General features: G+C 29.7%; 1 protein-coding gene across 1 annotated transcript in view; it reads right to left on the bottom strand.

Moving 5' to 3' along the window:
- The window catches only part of LOC107439698 (uncharacterized), a 296,584-nt gene that overhangs the window by 79,250 nt on the left and 192,853 nt on the right, over window positions 1–24,481 (bottom strand). Inside the window, exons 68-76 of the mRNA XM_071184208.1 lie at window positions 23,590–23,634; window positions 21,369–21,526; window positions 19,680–19,826; window positions 14,743–14,890; window positions 12,639–12,796; window positions 10,575–10,721; window positions 8,304–8,451; window positions 5,316–5,473; window positions 3,641–3,787 (exon numbers count right to left, since the gene is read on the bottom strand). Coding sequence (XP_071040309.1) covers window positions 3,641–3,787; window positions 5,316–5,473; window positions 8,304–8,451; window positions 10,575–10,721; window positions 12,639–12,796; window positions 14,743–14,890; window positions 19,680–19,826; window positions 21,369–21,526; window positions 23,590–23,634 — 1,256 coding nt within the window. The remainder of the gene's footprint in view (window positions 1–3,640; window positions 3,788–5,315; window positions 5,474–8,303; window positions 8,452–10,574; window positions 10,722–12,638; window positions 12,797–14,742; window positions 14,891–19,679; window positions 19,827–21,368; window positions 21,527–23,589; window positions 23,635–24,481) is intronic.

A 24,481-nucleotide genomic window follows, 5' to 3' on the forward strand; every position in this document is an offset into this window, starting at 1 on the left:
CACAAGGTAATTCCTTTTCTGGGGCTTTTGCCAATATTTTTTTGCACTTTTTTGAAGCTAAATTTCTTGAGCATAGTGAATTTAATGCTTTTAGATATATTGATGATTTGATTTTGTTTAATTGTGATAATTATAATTTTATTTATAGTATTTATCCTGGAGATTTAGTCCTGAAGAAAAGTAATAAGGATTGTTTTAATGTTGAATATTTAGATTTTAAAATTGATATTGTTAACAGCTTTATTAAAATTGGTGTCTTTGATAAAAGAAAAGCTTTTAAATTTAAAGTTATTTTTTTCTGCAACTTTAATACTAATTTATGTAATAAAATATTTAAAAACTTAGTTTTTTCACAATTGGTTAGAATCAAAAGTATTTGCAATAATGTTGAAAGTTTTCAGGAAGCTGTGAATTGTTTTTTAAATAATTTGAGTAATAATGATTTTCCTTTTAATTTTTGTAATGTTAATTTTTTAATTAAAAAAATGATTGAAGAATTCTAGGTTTTTATATTTTTTCTTTTAACAGGGCGCAATTTAAGTCTTAACTGAGCAGCCTCAGTTAATTTATTACGTATTTCTTTCTCTTGACATTTTTCACATTTTTTTCTTCATTTGCGCATTGTAATAGAGGGCGTTGTTTTCTTTAGGTTTTTAGTTTTTTCTTTTCATTCGGCTTGCTTGAAAAATTGATGTCTGACCTGTGAATATGTGAGTTTTATTTTTCTGATGATTTTGTTTGAGTTTCTTTTCTTAATTTGTTATTTATATTGCATTTTTTCCTGGACTTCTATGCAAAAGTACTGAGGGAGTTAATTTAAGCATTTGCTTCTCCCTCCATTAGAAATGGTTTTGTTTCTATGACTACCGGGGCCGGTACCCCCTGAAGACGTCGGCTTCGGTGGTCATATTTTCATTTATATTTCCTTCATTTTCTTTTTCTTTATTGCTACTTTTTTATGAAATTTCTGCTGCTTTTTAGCGCATTTTTTTCAAAGAAGTTTTTTCTATTTTGAATTAAAAATATTTGTGTTTTCTTTTAGTATGGCAACTAACTAAAACTGTTTCCTTGTACCCTAATTGAGGATAAACTATTAGAATTTTTGGGGATTAAGGTCGAGAAAGGACAGGCCATTTATGACATACACTCTATTATCCAAAAATCACCACTTAAGAAACTACTACTTTCTTCAAATTCCATTTAATTAGCTTCTAGTTTATTTTGGTAATTGGTAGCCCTCATGAGGTCTTGAGGAAACAATTCTTGAAGTTGGCAACCAGAGCCGAAGACTTCCCCGCAGATTTTATGAGCCTCCACACTTCTTTTCATTTGGAGAAATTTATCTTTTTATTTTTGTTTATCTATTGCTTAGTTTTATATACTCTGCAAGAAACTTTTAATATAAAAAAAGTTGGCAGTAGCCCATGTGGAAAGCCTGCTCCAACAAGCAAAGGAAAGTAGAAAAAAATATGAATTATATAGTTTCGTGTGTTATTACAATAGCATGAGAAAGGAAGAGGATATCTTCTCTAGATATATCAGGGTAAAGACTCATTAATTGTATGAGAAGGCTTAAGCTATGGTGGTAAACTTAACCTAACCTCTCCCCTATACTGTATAGAGGCAGACGATAACCGACAAATTGTAGAAATCCATTTATTGACATTTGCAGAGAGAAATGGGGTTTAAGTTGGAATGCCTTCATTTGCGTTGCAAAGCTTTCGCAATGATCATTAATAGGGTGATAATATCATGCAGGCCATGGATAGTTTACCTTTTTACCAGACCTATTCTCTCATAAAAATGTGAGGTGAGCTACACCCAATAGGAGTGTTTATGCTAAAAAGAAAAATAAATAATAAAAGCATTCATTTTATGGCAAAATTGAAGACTGCCATAATAGAAACCTATGATAATACACATTAATGTCCCTCGAGGTTTTGTAAATAGCACGCAACTTTATTTATTAGTTATCAATAATCATGATGGATATGTTAGGTATAATCCAAAGAGGCTTTACTTAGGTGGGACACTTTTTTACTTATTCGATGTTTTTTTCATGTCCAAGTGAAGCAGAAAGTGCGCAACTCTTTGTAAATATGTCCTCATCGATTTTCTTCGCACCCATTTATGGTACAAAATCAAGTTGGTTTTATTTAGATAGGACACACAGTAGAACCAGTAGCTATGAATTTAAAATAAACAGTTTGAGAAATTTACAATAGAGGATTAAAAAAGACCTTGCTGTTAAGGATTTATAATTTGATTTCAAAAATGATTCGCTTACTATTACTGAGCTGTTAAGGCACTGTTACTGGCACTGTTAAGGATGAGCATTCAAGTAGGACACATGGTCACAGGTTTGAATCCTGTCATGGAACGTGGAATTACATGTTTGTTACAAAATATTAACAGCAATGAATGAATTTTGAGATTAAGTTCCATTGCCAGTGAGATAGAGTTTCCATTTTCTTTGCATTGTACCCCAAATATCGGAATTGCATTCACTAAAAATAGTCTATTTTATCATATCTCTTTGCTAAAGACTTTCTTATCTCTTTACTACAATCTTTAATAATCTATTTTATCGTGTCGTCTTTACTAAGGCCTAATCTTGCCTTTCGTGATTAGTTGAAAATTGCGAATTTGAACAACGCTTTGAAACAGGTACAACAATGTCGTAGTTTTACAATGTCGTTGTTCAAAGAGCAGATGTTCTTTCTCTATATTTTATTGTTTTTAATAACTATTCATATTAATTGTTGTTTATGTTACATTTATATTAATTTATTTCAAAAATCCATGAAAGCCCGGTAGTAAACTTAAATAAATGATTTTTTTTAGTAATACTTAAAATAAAACTTCCTTTTGTCATTAATTTCTCTTTTTTAATTACGTAAAATTATAAATTAGCATATAAATCAGGAAAAACAATGGCCATTGAGGCGAGAAAACAAACCAATAATCGAATCAGGTGTTAACGCACCATTATGAAAAACTTATGTATTTCAACTAACTGTGATTTGAGGTAGAAAAACTTCATCGTAGAGATCATGGTCAACCCAATCGTTGCATGTTTTTATGAAATGACTTGTCTGTTCAAGAATATTGTAACTTAATATTGTAGTAAACACTCTGAATTACTTATTAATGTGCTACTAAAACCTTCTTTTTGTAAAAATTCAAAGATATACAGCGTTCAATTACTTTTCACATGTAGGATGTTCCTTAAAGATCAGCCTTAGAATTGCACTTTCAGAATTGATAACGAAAATAAAAATAAAAAGTACACACACTGGGGTCGGAAGCTAATCTTTTAGCGAGGAAAAAAGCCCAACAAGAATTCTATCTAAGTATGAAAAATTATGGCAGAGAAAAGTGGATGTAATGCTTCGAATAATCGGTTTCCTCTTCCAATCAAACCTGTTTTCTTGCTAATTACTCTTTCCTTCCTCTAGCATGATTTACAGATTGCAAAAACGTTTTTTTCTCTACTAAAGACTAATTTTGCGACATCAATGGGGTGATTTCATTAGACAAGGATTTTAAAAATACACATCCTGGGAATTCTTTGCGAAACGCCAAGTATAAGAAAATAATAAATTTAAAAAAAAAAGATCTAGTGCTTAACTACACTTACTTCTACATTTCCATAATCATCAACAATTGGAACAAACTTTTCACCATCTTGACTGGATAGCACGCGGTATTTTGTTGTCCACTGATTACTAGATGCTATTCCCTTGGTTACAATGGCGCTTACATTTCTCGGCTCCATCAGATCAATCTAGAAATCACGCAAATTAAGATATTTGATTACGATAAATATTTTCAAAGCTATACAGAGTGTTTTATAAGCACTGTTCTTGATATATATGCATTTAACTTTAGTAAAAAAAGCGACAAAAAATATAAGTTGAATCTAAGTATTCATTATCAAAGTTATACACAGGAGGAGATTTTACAGGGGAGAAGATTTTTAAGCATCAAAATAAGTTTGAATTTTGTATGACATTCAAAGGCAATGGATGGTAATAGGTGAAAACACCTTGCATTAGTGTAAATAATCAATCAATGGCAATTAAACTGGGTCTGATGCTTTTAAGTTTATGCATCAGTGACTAAGATTCGTCCTTTTGTTTTATTCAAACTTACCTAACTATTAATTTAAAACGCTTGTGTGCCTTACCTAACTATTAATTAAAAGTGCATGTTTTTTATTTTCATTTTTAGTTAATATTTTAAAAATATAAATTAAGAACAGTGTGTTTACAGAGCATTTAAATACAATGGATGATTTAACTTGTTATAAATATTAATTAATGAATAAAAGTTAAATCTTCTTGTCTAAGATCTTTTATCTTAAATCTTCTTGCCTGTCTCGTCTTGTCTTCTTGTCTTGTCTAGTCTTGAATAAAAGTTAATTACACAAGAAAGAAAACAATAGAAGTTTAAAATTGTAATCAAATACCTCACATACCAAAATTAACTAATATATAATGCCTAGACATTATATATAATGCCTGATGTTTTTTGGCAAAGTATGAAATAAACGCCCTGATGAGGTTATTATGTAAATGATGTGCCTGTTACTGTGAATGACCGAAATCGGTGGTTGTTGACTTTCACCGGTGAATGTTGACAATCACATAGTCGCTTTGGTGAATGTCCGAAATATTTATTACACCCGATTTGATATTAATTTATTCGGGGATATAATTACATTTATTCGATATTTTAATGCTCACTGACGATAGATTAGAAGAAACATCAGTGTTTGGAATATATACCGGGCAGTGGCCCTTGACCTTAAAAAATATCAGTGTAGGGTATATCGGGCAATGGCATTTGACCTTAAAAAACCATTGCCCGGTATACCCTACACTGATGTTTTTTTTAAGGTCGAGGATATTTCTAGCTTTAGGAAATAGGAAAATTCTAGCGTTTGATTGCCTTCAAAAACCCTTAAATATTCTTTAAAAAACCTCTAAAATGAGGTTTTTTTAAGGTTTTTTTTTCTGAAATTTTTACTCCGAAAAAAGTTGATTATTTTCACAATCCAAGTATTCATTAATCTCGTTTCGATAACGAGTAATATATTAACAAATTGGGTTAACAAAAAAATTATAACAATTGCATATTTTATTTTTAAAATGACATCTTTTTTTTAAAAAAGAAATATCAGCTAAAAAGAACAAAACAAAAATACAATAATTATTACTGTCAGATACAGCGAGATGAAGGAGTTATTAAATTTTGTTTGCAAATTATAATGTAATAAATTATCAGAAATGCTTTTGAATTTATTTTCGAACCAGAATGTAGGGATTCTTGTCAAATATATCCGGTTGCCATCCAGATTTATCATTTATTCGTGCATGACTTGGAGTAGTTTTATAGTCGTAAGAAGACGAAGCTGTGATTTGACCATCAGTTACAAGACCATTTTCTAATCCCATGGGCTCTCGGCAGGCTGCAAAAAAAAATAGTATAATCTCTTAATTTTGGCAAAAGATCATATTCAATATACATTCATATACATACACCGAAGAGCCATTATACTATGACCACCCTCCATCTTTAACAATGGGCTCGCCCAGGCTTTCATGGTTTCTCGCCCAGGAACAATGTTTTCATGGGGCACATTAGGACCCATAATCCTCATAGAACAATCCCTGACGTCTGTAAGCTACTTGAACATAGTTGCAGACCAGGTTCACCCAGTCCTGGCAACAGTTTTTTCTGCCGGGGATGGTGTTTACCAACAGGATAATGCACCATGTCATAAGGGTCGAATCGTCATGGATTGGTTCGAGGAACATTCCAGTGACTTTCAAGTCATGTCTTGGCCCCCAAAATCACCTGACCTTAATCCAATAGAGCATTTGTGTTCCTGCTTGGAAAACCAAATTCGTGCTGTCATGCCACCCCCTCGCAATGTGAGGGAATTGTAGCACCAGTTGGTGAACGCTTGGTACCAGATACCTCAGACTACCTATCAGCACCTTGTGGAATCAATGCCACGACGGGTGCTAGCAGTTTTGACGGCTAAAGGTGGTCCTACATGTTATGTAATGGATGGTCACAATGTAATGGCTCTTCGATGTACACATAAACATGCATATACAGTCTCAGGCCAAATTATTAGACGTACTGTAAGGTTCTATGTAAAATCTTAATAATCAAGTGATACTATACAGCATTATCGTTTTTCTGCGATTGAAACCGGTTTGCACTTGTTTACGTTCGTGTATCATTTGGTTAAGATAGACAATATAAAATAAAAATTTGACGATTAGATAAATTAGATGATACATTCTATAAACATAGAATATTTATTATATCAGGTATTGTAGTAGTATATTACAATAATTAAACCAAATAATTAGACACACTATTGTTTTTTTAAATAATTACATGTTTTGCACGAGTTTATTTGCAATACTTTTTTATTTAAACAAACATGTAATGGATTTTTATTCAGGAGATTTTTTATATACTTCCTATTTGTATTTATTTTTGACGTATTGCATTACAATATTAACCGATTGATGCACGAGCTTAAATAAGTGCAAACCGGTTTCAGCCGCGTAAAAGCAAAAAAGCTGTATAGTATCACCTGATAATTAATATTTTGCATAAAATCTTATAGTGCGTCTGATAATTTGACCAGGTACTGTGTATGTATAAATTTACGATACGAGGTAACCTGATAACGTTAGTAAAACTAGTTTTTTTTAGTATTAGTTGAATAACTGTTCCGCGTACGAGGTAAATAAAAGTTAAGTATCACTGCAAAATCGTGCTCAGAAATGAAAAACATGTAACTTACACAATTATCAAAAATGCTAAAGTAATTACAATACGTTTTATTTCTTACTATTTTTCGTCCTTACCCGTGGCTTTATTTTGTTGCAATATAAAGTAAAATATGTTTCTATAAAAATCAAAATAAAGATTGACTGCCTTAAATATCATTGACCCTGCTGTTTAAAACAAATTCATGAAGGTAAAATGTATCTCAATCAAGCAATTTTCGCTGGCACTTATCCTATTCGAGATTCCAAAAAAATCTTCTTCTATAGTATTTATATTAAAGCTGTTTAGTATTGATGCAGTTCCAATGGGTACTCATTATACTTAAATTAGTATACTTGGTACCTTATAAAACTACACAAATTACAATAATATCAGTAGTGCCTATTAAAAAAATTATATAAGCATCAATGAAGTAAGCATTTATTCAAATTAGCATAATTAGGAACACTAATTTGGAAACGTAGTCCGTCTATGCTACCACGTTCACGTTAATCATTGAGTTTATCTGGAATACCAAATAAAATTAATTACATATAAAAGAATGAGCAGCAAACCCTTTTTTATTAATATAAGCTATAAATTAGCAAACATCACTGATGTTATCTTTAATTTATTTGATAAAACAGAATCGTTTGAAGCTTAATTTTTATCAATGGCTAGGTGTGAATCATTAAGATATATCATTTTTCTAACTTCCTTACCGATTTTTGTTTTGGGGTCTGAAGTTTCATCTTCTACCCACTGTTCATATTCCAGGCTGTTTGCACAAACCATTCTAGTGTTATTAAAAAAAAGACACGAAATGGCAATTTTTTTGTTTTATTAGCATAGATTTAATTGACTAGAGGTTAATTTAGAGGAATGAATGCACAGAAACGGCAGACTTTGAAAAAGATAAGGCAAAAACTTAATTTATCGAAATGCTAAGGCAATTTGTGAGTATTTAGTTGCGCAAAAATAAATAAATAAATAAAAAACAACTAAATATTGTAAAGCTTAAAATAAAGTTAGTTTCAATGCAAAACTAAAGTAATTGTAATGATTTCAACTTTAATTGTAATGATTTCAACTTTATATTTATTGGTATTAAATTAAATCAATATTTTCGAATAACAGAAAAGGATATTTTTTAATAATTTTGTTAGTAGATATCTCACCCTCCAAGTTTACAACCCTGCCAGCCAGGTGGCTGAATGGTAAGCGCGCCTGACTGCGGGTTCGAATCTCGCTCTGGGCATGAATGTTTCTCTCTTGTGTTGTCCTCTGTTGTGTGTGATGTATGAATGCGGCCCACCATATGAACGGGTTTGTGGCAGTGTGGCGTGGGTAATGTTGCTCGCCTCCGTGACTTTGGTTCACAGGTGCCCACTGGGTAACGTAAAATGAGTAACAATTCCGGCATCTTCTTAGGCGAAGAATAAAGTTCAGTGCCTGCCATTTGGAAAAAAAAAGTTTACAACCCTGTCTAAATAATTTATCCTTACCTTGTTCGTGGGAACAACCAAGGAGCTCTAACTTAACACTTGTCCAGTGATGCCTTTTATTTGGTATAAGTCGGATGTATCGGCTGATAGTTGGAATGGGGAATATGTTTATTACAGCAGAATCTGGATTACTGTTTCCATTGAATTCCTGTAAAACAAAATATATATATACATTTTCAATTTAGTAAGTATTAAAATAATACTAATACAAAATACTAACACGAAATATAGAGTTATCTGTAATGACTAGACTTAATCCTTAGCAATAGGTAATGGAGTCCCAATATCTTTAGTAATAGAATCCTAGTCAAAAATGATTTTTTTTAATCGTTTCCATGGACAATGAAATGTCCTCGTATGCCTTCAAAACTGCACCCGCAAGCTCCGATACATCATTACTGCAGAGGATCTCACGAAGTTCTGAAGCCAGTGGCACCATACCGAGTTGTAAAACTTATGGGGTAAGGGCTGGGCACTCGAGAATGTGATCTGGGGTAAGTTGGATATCGTTGCAGTTCTTGCAGGGAATATAAGTTCTTATTTTGTCGAGAAGAATTTTCATCCCTTTAAAGTGGTTTGTTCTTAGTCTTGTAATTGTTGATGTTAAGATTCTGGAACAATCAAAGTCAGTAATGAGGGGTTTCCTGAAGGAATGGGGCAGAAGTCTGCGTCTTGCAACTACATTTGCATCTGCAAGCGTGATGGTGTTGCAAGGTTGGTCGGCACCTCTGCCTTCCTTAGCCAAGGAGTCCGCACACTCGTTACCCTCAATATTCACGTGCGCCGGTATCCATTGCAAGTCAAAAATGATTAAAAAAATGATTAAAAATGATCAAAAATGATTAAAAAAAGATATACATACTTCGTGTTTCAAATTATTACTTAGGAAAGGAAGAAATGTCATCAAAACTGTTTTTATTGGTAATGAGGAAGATACAATGAAAATCATTAAAACTGGTTAAATTGCCTGATGTAATAGAAATAATTTGTTAGATTTCGACAGTGTTTTTTTTTAACTCGCTTAAATATTAATATACGATCCCTAATGTCGTGTAAACTTTTTTTTGGCTTCCTTTGTGAAAAGAAGACTAAAAATATACATTAAGAGCTGTATCACGGAGTAACTAAAAAAACTAATCAAGAGATTGCCACAATAGCTTGATTAGTATTTTGACTTTGATACAAATTGATATAGATTCCATTTATAGACAAAAATGACGTTATGGATTAATTTTATTTCACATTTTATGGTGTATTTCGTTTAGAAAGACATCCCTATGAAAGTTATGAAATGCGAATTTTCGGCAGTTCTTTATCTATGACTATCTTTGTAGTGAATTTTTTTCTGTCAATTGAATTAAGGTGAATTCCTCACGAAAACCTCATGAAATACTATTTTTTTTAATGGCGGGCACTTGGAACTATTGTCCATTGGCCTCAGAAAGTGCCAGAACTGCTACCCTCTTCTCGTAACCCAGTGGGCACCTGTGGCGAAGCCATGGCGGTGGAGCAGCATCGCCCACGTCACACAACCACAAACCCGTCTATAGGGCGGGTCACATTCACACAATCACACACACAAAGGAGAAAGGGCATAGAACACAAAGAGAGAGAAAGAAACATCCGTGCCCAGAGCGGGATTCGAACCAGCAGCCTCTGGCTCCGCAGGCAGGCACGCTAACCGCTCGACCAACTGGCCGGCTCATGAAATAATATGAATTATGATAAAACGCTCTCCTAATTCTTTGTCCGAACTGCTTTTTCACTCGTGTCTCATCTCAGTGCATAATTATTGGTAAGAATAAAAACCATAATTATTCATTAGTTGGACAGTGCAGGGGTTAGTACACTACCTTATCGATCTCTATAGCAATGAGTGAGTACGCAGTTTTTTTTTAAACATTTCACTTTTTTAATCAATTATTTTAATCGATACGTTGCATCTAGCTTTTTGATTATAACTACATTCGTATCCTCAAAGAGTTAAGATCTTAACTTCCGCAATTTGACGAAGTGTTTGACGGGGCATTTATCAGGAAACAGTTTCGTCAATGAAATTTTTGTGAGTTTTAAGTGTGCGTTCTTTAACACTGTATTATTTAGCCTAATTAGTGGATAATTAAGAGTAAACAAAAATAGGAGAATTTGTATGTAATGCTATAATATTAGGCCATGTAATGAATGCTAAGTCGGACAAGAAAATTAAACTTTATTTAATTTATATCTACAATACCATTTTTGATAAAAAGAAAGACAAATAATCATTCTCACTTTGAATTTCCCATTTAGATCTTGCACTTTATTCCAATCCGTGCTATCGTTACTATATCCTACAAAATACGTTGTCACCCACTGATTTATAGCCGGGTCACCTTTTGTAACTATTCCTGTAATTTTGACTGGCTCTAATAAATCAACCTAAAATTAGAAAACATAATAACTATTAATAAAAGATATAACGGAAATATTTTCAGTGGTTTTCCATCATTTCATAAATGAAAATTTTAATGTTTAAAATGTTTTAGGATAAAACTTTTTAAAACACTCACATACCTGCCAACTTTTAATCCCTTCCATTATAATTTTCCCCAGAGGTATTAAAATGGAATTAAAACTTCAATTTTGAGCAAACAAATACGTTGTATTTGAAAAAACTTATGTTGACAACCATGATAGTAACGAATATTAATATATGTGCTTAATTTTTGTAAGAATATAGGTGATCAATATCTTTTAAAAAATAATATTACAAAAGAAAAAATAGTATATAATTACTACCACTTTAAATATGAAAATAAAAACTTCCGGAAAATCCGGAAGAGTTGGCAGGTATGCACTCATATATTTGAAATCAAGATATTGCAATACTATGCACATAAATTTATATTATATTGACATAACTATCTATTGTATACATGGTAATACAGCGGCAATTAACTTGGAGGAAAGGTAAGCCACATCAAAGGAATTGATCAATATAGAGCAGAGGACACAGTAATTTTAAAGGACACAACAATCGATTTCCAAAATGTTATTGTACACCGCTAGGGGATCCTCCCTATTTTGAACTGGCTATTCATGCGCATTGGAAACGGTGCTTTTATGGATATAAATGTTTTTAGTTTTATGTTAATTATTCAAATGGGCTCAGAAGTGGTCATTGAAAATTATTCGACAAAGTAGTTAAGATCGAAAAATCATTACATTACGATAAGGATTTCTGAGTTTATTAAATACAATTTTTAATAATAATTTCTAGAAATTGTGAAATTCAGATAATTTTGATAAATAAGCTTCAAATGTGCACGAGCAGCCTGTTCATAGCGGAGAGAGGCTTCAGAGCTTCCNTTTTGAAAATTTCATCATTTATTTGTATCAGTACAAGTCGTTTCTGCATTAAATTTCATTTGATTCTGATGATTCTTTCATGGTGTTGCATTTTCTACAAACAGCAGTTTAGTTTCGTGTTTCATTTTGAGCACTGTTCATTCCCAACAACGAATTATATTTTTTAAATCTAAATATATATTAATAGTCATATATAAATAATAATTGTAATTGATTTTATTTTTATAGAACAAATTTGTGAACTTCAATAAAGAATTAATAAAAAGTGATTTGACGAAAGTGGCCTTGAATGAAGCAATAGAAAAAATTTAACCAATTTAGGTTAAGTGTTTTTGCTTTTTACATTTGTAGACGTGTATGCAAGCATAATTTTTAAAATCAAACTGTTTAATTTTAATATCAGATATCATAATAAATAAATGCAATTATTATGAAAATATATAAAAAATAGGTTTTTTATTTTAAAGTTATTCTTACTAAAAATTTACTTCTTAGAAAATAAAATTATTTTTATACAAAGTTTTGAATTTTACATATATTAAAATTTTACAATTATTTTTGCATATGTTAAATGAATTGTTCTAGAATCTTTCTAAAAATTTGAAACAAGATATTATTGGTCTCATATTAATATTGAAGAGAGGATATTTTTTTTAATTAAAATCTGACGAGTCATTATTGAAGAAGATGGTAGTAAAAATATCAAAACCTGCATGATTACTAGAGGAGATTGATGGGCGGTGAAATGAGAAAGCTAAAAATTCATAAGGCCATCAAATTGACTTTAATACTATACATCTCTCTTTCCCCAATAGTGAACTGCCTGAATTTGATAACGTTTTATTCTCCATTTTCACGTTTTTGACCTCTAATGGGCATCTAATTTTGATATCGAAGATAGTATTACTTAGTACACAACATGAATAGCGAAGTAGGAAATGTGAGCTAAAAAAATATTTTGTTAAGTTGTAAAGAGAGGATCCCTACCTGAATGAATTGATCATGGTCATACTTTGCTGGAACCCATGAGTTTTCAGAAGATAAACGTCCGTTATAGGCTGAATATAGTTCGGACATTTTAGATGAAGATGATATCTGATGAATATTTACGTATCCTTCATCCAATCCCATCGGTTCTCTACAAGCTGAATTAATACACAGTATTTTTATTAAAAGGTATTAATGAAAAAAAAATCAGTCAATACGCATAGATATACAGTGAGCAAAATAAAAGAAAAACTTTTAACTTTTGATTTAATAATTGGATATTCACATTCTAGGACTATGGTTCGAAGGGGTGACCTTAAATATGCTAAATAGTTCGCGTAGACGATACTTTAAGTTACGAAATTAGACACAAAAACGTATTTTCTCTGAATAAATCTACCATTTTTTTATGATTTTGGATTTCTAGCCCCAAAATATAGGGGTAATCGCGATCTGGGAAATATAGTCTAACTAGTTTGTTCAAGAGAGTTGTCCAAAGTATGTAACCCCTTAGTGTTAATTTTACTTTTTTTGTATTTCACCAATAGCTCAAGAACTTCTAAAGTGAATCGAAAAAGTTTTGCACACAGTTATAAATTTTTTTTGTCCATTGACATTTCCATGCAAAAAAAACTTTAAATATGTATTATTTTTTATTATTTAATAAAGTCGAAAAAATTTTAAATTATGGTATACAATTTTTGACATAATTTTAAAGAACGTAATTTTACATGGCAAAATAGAAAATTTGAGCGAAATCGATCTAATAGTTCCTGAGAAAGTAAATTTTAAAAAAGTCGTACATTTTAAATTTGATTTTTGAGGAACTATTAAACCAATTTCGCTCAAACTTAGCATTTTGCCAAGCAAAATGACTTTCTTTAAAATGTCTGAAATTTAATACTTTACAATTCAAACCTTTTACGACTATATTTAAATAATAAAAAATAATAAATATTTACCAAGCGTTTTTTTTTGTTGTATGAAATTGTCATTGGACAAACGAATTTTATAACTGAACGCAAAAATTTCTTGAGTCACTTAAAAAGTTCTCGAGATATGGTGGAATACGTAAAAAGTAAAATTAGAATTAGGGGTCCAAAATTTGGATCACTTACTTGACCAAAGTATGGGGACCATATTATGGGGAGGTATGTTTTTAGTGTCTACATTCACAATATTATCAGCTAGAACCATTAAAATTGATTCATATTATTAGGAAATACGATCATTAGATCAAAAATTATTATTAGTGCTTGCTTTTTATGTGCACTGTTCTATAAAGAGTACATTGGTGTAAAATAGTTTAGAAACTCATTTATTTTTTAAATTACAAAAAATAAATAATCCCAACAAACTGAAGTGGTGAGACGTTACATGATAAAAACTTCTTTCGCTTCAAAAATATACTTATTAGAAATAGCCGTCGACATGTTTCAAGCACTGAAAAATAGGAGCCCATTTTCAAGACTTGCCAAACGTTAATGAAAGGAAGCAAAAGTGACTTGTTGTTTAAAGCGTTAAGTTGCCATCAAAAAATGGATAATATGGGTGAGAAAACTATTAAAACCTTAAAAGCTGAGAGAGAATAAAAACAAGAAAGAAAACTGGACAGGAAAAACCACTGTGGATGAGTGAAACAGTAATGGTAAAATGCATTTCTAATGCTACCACTCATATGTTAAGGGTTAAAAATCTAAATCCATCAAGAAAAAAAAGGCAAGTATATTCAAAAGCGCCTGAATGTTTTTAGTGTCTCGTTTAGCAATTGAAAATTTGATCTGCGATATTTAAGTACAAATTTTAAAACTTTGAATGTAAATTTAAGTTTAATGATTTTGTTGAAAATCGCATCCTCAAACAAATAATTTCAACAGTATTTCAAAATGTAGCATCACCTATGAAACGGAATCATGAAAAAAAAAAGAAAAAAAAACATTTAGTTAATTTTGAGTATCCATTTTTTTCCAGTGCATTAAAGACGGTTTTTACGGAGTATAATTAGCAAACTTATTTTGCTTTATATCACACAAAAAAGTTTATTAAAAATAGAAATTTACCGAATTAAATATTGAATATAAATTACAAAATTTTCTCTACTTACGCAATGGATTATAACATCCTAATATTTCTATTTGCATACTGATCCAGTTTTTCCAGGTTTTGGGCACAATTCTTAAATAGCGTGCACGTATAATCGACGAAAATTCATTCGTAACAACAGAAACAGGATCAAAATTAGCAGGAAACTCCTAAAAAAATTTTACATTATCAATTTAAAGGGATGAAAAATGAAATTGCTTTTCAAACAATATAATTAAGTTGGAAATTTTATAAGTTTTCTTTAGAAATGACTTATTTAAAACTCAGTTAAGAAAAAAAGAGCTTATTTGAATATTATCATAGTTTGAATTTAAATATTCATGAATAATTTATGAGAGGTAGAAAATGTCGTAATGTATAAAATCTAAAAATGTTTTTTTATTTATTCGTTTTTAATGAAGGTTAAAAATCTTGGAGAATTTAAACGATTTTAGACTTTTGCAATATGCAAATATAGCTTGAGGACTGGGTAAAATGAATGGTATGAGAAGATTGTTTGAATCTTGAGGAAATAGTAATTTTTCTTGAGCATTTAAAGCATTTCTGAAGAAAAATAATGTCAAAACTAATAAGTTTTAACGAAGTTTCATCTTTAATAAATTTTACTCTTATAATAGCTTGCTAAACATTGTTCTTAACTTCCAAATACGTTGTTCGTGGGTTACAATTTCTTTTTTCCATGCTCTAGATTGTTGAATGATTACTAGATAGGTTTACTTTTTATTTTATGTTATAACCGTCGTTGAATAGTCATCCCAATTTTTAGGTTTACGACTACTAATGTTCAAATACGTAGCCTTGTAATTTTGAACCCAATCCAGAAGACAAGAGAACTCCTGGATCAAGTATTGGGAGAAATTGCGTCTTCGTGGATGACTTTTTCGATAGAACTAACCCGCATTTGCGTTTCATGGAGAGGAGGACCACGAGAATCTCCCACGGTTATCCTGATGGCAAGGGGACTTTAACCCATGATCCGTCTACTACTGAGGATATTTCACGTCAGAATTGTGGTTGGTGCAAGCCAGATGCGAAATTCGTATCGACCAACCATCTCTGGGATTCGACCCATTCAAACCATTGGAAGGCGAACACACTATCCCCTGAGCCACTGTGGCTCTTGATAGGTTTACTGCAATATTAAGGTTTTATATATATAGGTTTACTGTAATATTAAGGTTATATATATATATGGGTTTACTGTAATATTAAGGTTATATATATATATGGGTTTACTGTAATATTAAGGTTATATATATATAGGTTTACGGTAATATTAAGGTTATATATATATAGGTTTACTGTAATATTAAGTTCACTAGATTTTCTAAAATTTTGAGTATAATTCAAAATAGAAATGTCAATGTCCTTAAGAAAAGTCTTATGGTTAAAAAAACTTTAAAAACATTTAATTTTTGAATAATTTACTAATTGGTAGATTAAAAAAATATTTCTCAGAATGTTTAGTTTAATTTTGCTTTTACTGCATTCTTTACCGTTTTTAATTTTAAAGTTGATTTTTTTTTGTTTTATCTCGTTTATTTTATTATTTGATCCTTTTAACCTTTGAAAAAATAGCTCATTTATCCAGGGTTTTCTTAATTTTAAATCCTTATTTAAAAATTATCCACATTTAAGAGTTAAAATCCTTAAGTGATCATAAAGAAAGAGCTTTTAAATGCTTTCATAGCTAAAATGTCTCACAGAAACCTTTACCTCTTACTTCAGGTTTTCAAATTTAGAAGACGCTGGTGTTTTTTTGCCCAAGTAAAACATTCGCTTAAGTAATTTCTCAGCCTCAGATTAATCGGTTCACCGATAAATTATGAAATTGGAATATGGAATTATAATACAGTTCTAATTTGGTGTAAACTAAGGAATTTAATTATTTATAAATGATAATAAAAATATTAAGTATTCCGTTCGGGTGAAATGTTTGAAAAATTATTTCTCTTGCATTAGTTTAACATCAGCTTTTTTTATAAATGAAATTGTTTATGATCCTGTTTAAGATTTTATCACCCGCTCTTTAATGTTTAATTATTTTTTATATCTTCAGTCATCTACGTGAATGGCATTAGGACCAGTGCTACGCCACCAAATTAGCATTTCTAAAGTTACCTGAAATCACGTGCGTATTTTGTTTATAGTTATGCTTTTGAAACATGCTTCTGGGGAAAAANTAAAACACGCAACAGCGCGACGTGGAGTATGATACTCTCGAATTTCGAATGCGATCGTCATCTTTCGCGCGCTCTTTTTATAAGAGACAAAAACTTAATGGTTGAAGTTGTAGTACATGTTGTGCAAGTTAAAGTTAAATTATCTAAAAATTACGAGTTGAGACGAAAAATTGATTATACGTTAAAAGTTACGGTTGAGAAACACAACATACACGCGGAGATGAAAGATGCCGACAACCAGTGCGAATTCTCAGAAACGAAAAAGGGTGGAATGTTCTAGTAAGACAGGGGCTCTGCAAGGAGCTGGTAAGGAATTTTAGGGGGAGAATGTCCAAATTGCGCTACCGCTTAAATGGCAAAAGAAAGATGATGAAATAAAAAAATTGTATTACAAAATTATAAATTAAGTCAAAAGAATTAGTATTTTGATTAAAAAAACAGGATAGTTAGAAAATTAGGCTGTGACCTAATGTCACACATATATATAGGTTTACTGTAATATTAAGGTTATATATATATATGGGTTTACTGTAATATTAAGGTTATATATATATAGGTTTACGGTAATATTAAGGTTATATATATATAGGTTTACTGTAATATTAAGTTCACTAGATTTTCTAAAATTTTGAGTATAATTCAAAATAGAAATGTCAATGTCCTTAAGAAAAGTCTTATGGTTAAAAAAACTTTAAAAACATTTAATTTTTGAATAATTTACTAATTGGTAGATTAAAAAAATATTTCTCAGAATGTTTAGTTTAATTTTGCTTTTACTGCATTCTTTACCGTTTTTAATTTTAAAGTTGATTTTTTTTTGTTTTATCTCGTTTATTTTATTATTTGATCCTTTTAACCTTTGAAAAAATAGCTCATTTATCCAGGGTTTTCTTAATTTTAAATCCTTATTTAAAAATTATCCACATTTAAGAGTTAAAATCCTTAAGTGATCATAAAGAAAGAGCTTTTAAATGCTTTCATAGCTAAAATGTCTCACAGAAACCTTTACCTCTTACTTCAGGTTTTCAAATTTAGAAGACGCTGGTGTTTTTTTGCCCAAGTAAAACATTCGCTTAAGTAATTTCTCAGCCTCAGATTAATCGGTTCACCGATAAATTATGAAATTGGAATATGGAATTATAATACAGTTCTAATTTGGTGTAAACTAAGGAATTTAATTATTTATAAATGATAATAAAAATATTAAGTATTCCGTTCGGGTGAAATGTTTGAAAAATTATTTCTCTTGCATTAGTTTAACATCAGCTTTTTTTATAAATGAAATTGTTTATGATCCTGTTTAAGATTTTATCACCCGCTCTTTAATGTTTAATTATTTTTTATATCTTCAGTCATCTACGTGAATGGCATTAGGACCAGTGCTACGCCACCAAATTAGCATTTCTAAAGTTACCTGAAATCACGTGCGTATTTTGTTTATAGTTATGCTTTTGAAACATGCTTCTGGGGAAAAAATAAGGTTCAGTTTTTTTCCAAAGAAATAATGAATTCTAAGAGGAAAAGTACGAAATGAAATAATTTACAAAATTTTTAAGAAACAACTTTTCTATGGGTCTGCATGAAGAAGTAATAAATTAAATATTGTTTTTTACTTCTAAAAATCTAGTTTATATATTTTCGGCTAATTTTCCTGATATTATGTTCATTTTATATATAATATATCTTAAAGTGTGTTACAAGAATTTCTTATAAAATTAAAAAGAAAAATGAAAAGTCAGTGACTTTTGAATAACATTAATAAAACTATCAGAGCATAAATAACAAACATATATGACAACACCAAAATAATTTATAACTAAAATTATAAATTCAAGTAAACTACCGTTTTTTTTATCTATTCTTTAATTTTAAGAAACAAATTTCATAATCAAAATTTTATAAAAAATTCATGCAACTCATTTTAAGATAATCTTTAGATAAAACGAACAGAATACCTGGGAAATTATATATAGCCACGTTTATAAAATCTCGATTTTATTAACTTACAGGCAAATATTTTATTTATTATTTTTTGCGGCCTTTGAATAACAATAATAAAGCAATAAAAACATAAATAACAGCAATAATACATGACAACTCTAAAATAATTTATAAATACAATTATAAATTCAAATAAATCACAAACTTTTCAACTCTTTGGAAAATTTTATAAAAAAATTCTTGCAACACATTTTAAGATAGATTTTACATTAAATGAACAGAATACCTAGAAAATTAGCCGAGTTTATATAAACTCGATTTTATTAAGTTACAGGGAATATTTTATTTATTATTTTTTTGGGCCGACAAATAATTGTGGGGCTTTTGAAAAATGTAATGAAACTATAGGAACATAAATAACAACAATAATATATGGCGTCCCCAATATAATTTATAACTACAATTATAAATTCAAATGAACCATAAACTTTTCAAAATTTTATAAAAAATTCATGCAACACATTTTAAGATAAATTTTATATCAAATGAACAGAATATCTGGAAAATTCGCCGAGTTCATATAAAATCAATTTTTTAAAAGTTACACGCAATATTTTGCTTATTGTTTTTTTGTGAAAAACCCATAAAAAATGTTCTTAAATGTTTTAAATTTTTTTTGATTTTACGTACGAATAGCTTTTAAATCAAATCTTTCTAGATAATACTATTTTTAAAATAATCTTTTTGAATCGAAATTTAAAAAAAAGTTCTTATAAAGTAAAATATTAAACTAGTTTCTCTTTAAAATAATTACTTTTTCTTTTCCATCTTCATCTTTGACTTTACGCCAAATGGAGCCATCATTACTGTGCTCGACTATAAAAGAGGTAACCCATTGCGGAATGTCTTCTCTTCCTCTCGTCTTTAATCCAGTTATGTTGGCTTCATCTATGAAATCGATCTAGATCAATACAAAAACAAGATTAGTATGTTAGGAAAAAAAGTCTAATTGATTGTAATTAATCTTACTTAGTAGTAATATATGTATGAACGATGATGCAAAAAATAAAAATAATTATAATTTATCTTCCTTAGTAATGTGTTAAGTAATTAAAAGGAAACTATAGTGTTTTTTTTTCTATGAATATGCTTTTTTAAGAGTAATTGTGAATTTTTTTGAGAATCATAATCAAAATAAATGCAAACTCGATAAACACATTTTTTGAACTTGAAGTTATATGTAAGAATGCAATCAACAAATTTACTTTTAAAGCATAAATATAAATATGATTTTTTAATTGTTTCGAAATACCTGACGTTTGGGAAGTATTTTGCGTTGTCCCTTGTTTCAAAATCTATAATACAAAGACTAATATTTGACTCTTTTCATTTACTCGAGATAGTAAACTGATGGTAAATTAAATGTTTTTTGAACATAAAATAAATTAAAATTTCGACTTAAAATTTATGTGTTAGATTTTGTTTTAGTTCTTTGTTTTTATTGATAAAATAAAGAAAGATGCAGATTTTTTTGCATTTTTTTTCTCCAAAAAAATTGGTAAAGAAAGTGGTTGATAGAGAAAAGCAGTAGTTAAATTCCATTTCTCAAAATATAAATTTATTAACAATTTTGCATATCTAGGACCCTAAGTGCATTTGTGAAATGAAATAATTCTTATGTACTGACGCAGCTGCCAAGCAATGTTTAATTTAAATGCTGTCAGTACATAAGCCAATAAACGCACTGTGAATATTTATTATTTAACAAAATAATTATCCATAATTACATGTATATAACTGTTATGATTGTTTATCAACATCCATGTAATATGCAACTGTGGTATTAAGTAACTGTATCATAATAAATATAAATATAATAAGTAAATAAATCAGATATAAGTAGTTTTTCCCCAGAAAATTGTGTCACACATGATAATCCTTTTTCATATTTCATCTTAATAAAAAGAAATGCAATTTAATCCACTTCGAATTAGTAAAACCCATACTCATAAATTGCAGGGTTGCGAACTGCACTCAAAACAATAGCGAATTGTTTATAACGAGTTGTTTGACCTTTTTCCACATCTTAGATTATTTTTTGTTGAAAGGAAAAAAAACAAAAAACCGAAACAGTCCAAGACTTCTTCATTGAGCTTTTATAATATATAATCATCACTAATAATTAGATTTACTTATTTTACTTACGTGGGGATTTAATTCAGCCAAATATCTTATGTTTAAACAGAAAGATTGAAAAAATATTTTCCAACATTTAACTCCCCTTGAGCGAAGCCCACCAGAAATAGTGAAAAAATAACGGAATTTTATCTCTGCTGTTTTCTTTTCGCCGTGCAATTCGCATGCCTGATACTCGTAGAAATAGCAATTATAGATTGCGAGTACTTTATATTTCATCATATTGTGATCTTTATTTCATGCATTTTACTCAAATTTCATAAGCTCTTATTTTTAAAAATTATTAGAGAAAAAAAAGAAACGTTACTTGTATATACTGATTTTCATCCAATACTCCCGACATCCAAACGGTATCTGATCCTAATCTAGCAAGTTCTGGAGAAAACTTAGGGCCAAAATTTGAAGAAGCTGAAAATTGGATATCCGAGAGAGCCCCGCTTTCCAAACCAATAGGATCTGTACATTCTGCAAATAAAAAAAAAGTATAGATGTGTAACAATATAATCTAAGTACGAGGGTCTTATTAGATTATCTATTTTACATTATTTAGAATATTTATATTACATGGAATATTTAATTAGAATAACTAAAATTATGTTAGTTCTTGACACTTTCTAATACATTTTCTGAATCACTAATCTGCAGATTGACTAGGTAGAATCATTAGCTGTAACAAGTTTTTTCCGCAATACAATGCACAAAATAAAAAGTGGACCACCCTGAATGACTTTTGATCTAATGATCGGCTCTTTACGTTCTAGGACTCATTTTTAATGGTTTGAGAGGGTGACTTCAAATATGCTAATTAATTGGTGCAGACGATATTTTAAGTCGTGAAATCAGACGCATAAACGTACTTTTTCTGAATGAACAGGAGAAAGATCCAAACTCCGAGCCCTTAGAGTCAATTTAACTTTTTGCGCATTTTACTCATTATCTTGAGACTTTTTTGTGTCAAATTTCTTGTGTTAAAATTTTTTTAGTAGATATTTATAATTTTTTATTACTTTATTTAATAATAGTCGAAAAAAATTTGAGTTGTAAGCAAAATTTTTTTTACATCATTTGAAATTATTTAATTTTGCATGCCGAAATCCAAAATTTGATCGAAATCGGTTGAATAGTTCCTGAGCAATTGAATTTTATGTATACGACTTTTTCAAAATTTGATTTCTCAGAAACTACTCGCCCGATTTCGCTCAAATTTTGTATTTTCCAAGTAAAATTACGTTCCTTAAAATGTTTCAAAAAATTCTATATCTTATAATTTTTTCAACTATTAGTAAATGAAATAATGAAACATAATAAATATTTACCAAAATTATTTTTCGCATGAAATTATCTTAGGATAAACGAATTTCATAATTCGGTGCAAGTTTTTTTAAAATTCGCTTAAGAAGTTCTCGAGACACAGCGAAATACGCAAAAAGTAAAATTAACATTAAGGGGTCTAAGCTTTGGATCGTTATCCTGACCAAGGTATGGGGACCATATTCCCCCCCTGTATATTGGAAGCCAGAAATCTGATTCCGTCGAAAAAAATCATTTTCATTCAGAAAAAGTAATTTTTTGTGTTTAGTTTCTCAACTTAAAATATCGTCTGTACCTCTTAATTAGCATATTTGAGGTTACCCCCATGAACTAATATGAATGAGTTCTAGAACGTGAAAATCCGATCATTAGATCAAAAGTAATTCAGGGCTGTCCGTTTTCTTTGGGGTACTGTACATAAGCATTCTCCGTAACGTTGAAGTTCAAAAGTTGGTTCCTGTTATTCCATTAACTGAGATCAGATTGTATTGATAACTAGACTGCTTAGATATCGAAAAATATAATATCCTTAATTGTAATAATAATGTTTCAAACTATTTGATTCTTTGTATTATTATTTTTAAAGAGATTGATGATTGATTGTGACAGCTAATGTGTGATTGTTGTAACTTGATTTATTAGACAGCGAAAAAAATAACATTATTTTAGTTGGACCGTGTAGAAATGTTGCTGTGGCTCCAGAGGAAGGACCTTATGCAGTACTACATACATATTTAAAATTTTAAATTTGTTGAGTATTTTTTTTCACTTTATAGTAATATAGTAATGCTGTTAGTGATTTTGGATAGTTTTGTTTCGTTTAAAATTTATATTGTTTAAACTCATGAAAATCAATTTAGGTAATGCTGAAAAATTTCCTTAGGCAAAGACAAAGATACTTTACATGGCTCTTATAGCAGATAGATTAAGAAATATTTAGTTGGGAAACTTAACGCACCTATGAATGAAAATTTGGGAAGTTTTTTTCTCACTTGCAAGTAAGGTGCTTTACATTCAGCTTACTTACAACTCCATGGATGATAATTGTTTGATCGTTGCTGTAATTTTTAAAATTAAAAATTTCAATAGACTCTTAAGGAATATTAGCATGATCGTTTTGGAAAATTAATTTCTTTTGCAGAAGTACATATTTAGAATTAAATAATTAGATTCAAAGTAAGTTAATTTTTTTTCTACGCAACTATAATAAATAGTACCTTTTGGTTTTGTTGGTGGTATAGTAGGACGAGATGACTCTGTTACTAAAAGAATAAATGAAAACAATTAATAAAGAACAAAACAATTATTACAGCTTAAAATATATAAATTTGAAAATATATAAATTTGAAAATATATGAATTTGAAAATATATGAATTTGAAAATATATGAATTTGAAAATATATGAATTCGAAAATATATGAATTTGAAAATATATGAATTTGAAAATATATGAATGAGAAAATCGAAAATTAAAAAAATGAATACATAAAATAAAATTGAGAATTCAATATAAAAAAGGAAAGAAGTAAGCTTGTTTTAGAAGCATTTTTTTCGTGTATATCCCCTTTCACAGACACAATTACAGAAATAATCTGTACAAATTAATTTTAAAATGCAGGCGATTAAAATGAATGTATACAAAATGCATGTTTTGCAGTAATTCAATTGTCGATGTAGCACTGTACATTTTGTCATGAAGTTACATAAGCAGAAGTATACAGGGTGGTCCATATTGACCACTCTTCATATAACATTTTAAAATCTTTTTCAAATATAAAGTTAAGTTTATGGATTAGGGTTTGGAATTAAAATTTAAACAAAGATAAAGATCTGATTAGATCCAACAAAACATTAATAAAAACGCGATTTAAGTATCAGAACCTGTTTGATTATTGGAAAAAGCAGGGAGGAGTTGATTATTAGAAATTCTTACAAGATTCATCCGCAGAAACATCAAACGAATTTTGATGTTTTTCTTCTCTTCTTCCTCGCTAATTATTTGGCATATTTCGATTGTTGTTTGCATTTTTTACTATTTAAAATAACAAGGTGCGACTACTATAAGGTGCATATTTTGAAAATGATTTAAAAATATGTATTTTAAAGGC

Source organism: Parasteatoda tepidariorum, chromosome 8 (genome assembly GCF_043381705.1).
Source record: "Parasteatoda tepidariorum isolate YZ-2023 chromosome 8, CAS_Ptep_4.0, whole genome shotgun sequence".
In the NCBI taxonomy this organism is placed as follows: domain Eukaryota; kingdom Metazoa; phylum Arthropoda; class Arachnida; order Araneae; family Theridiidae; genus Parasteatoda; species Parasteatoda tepidariorum.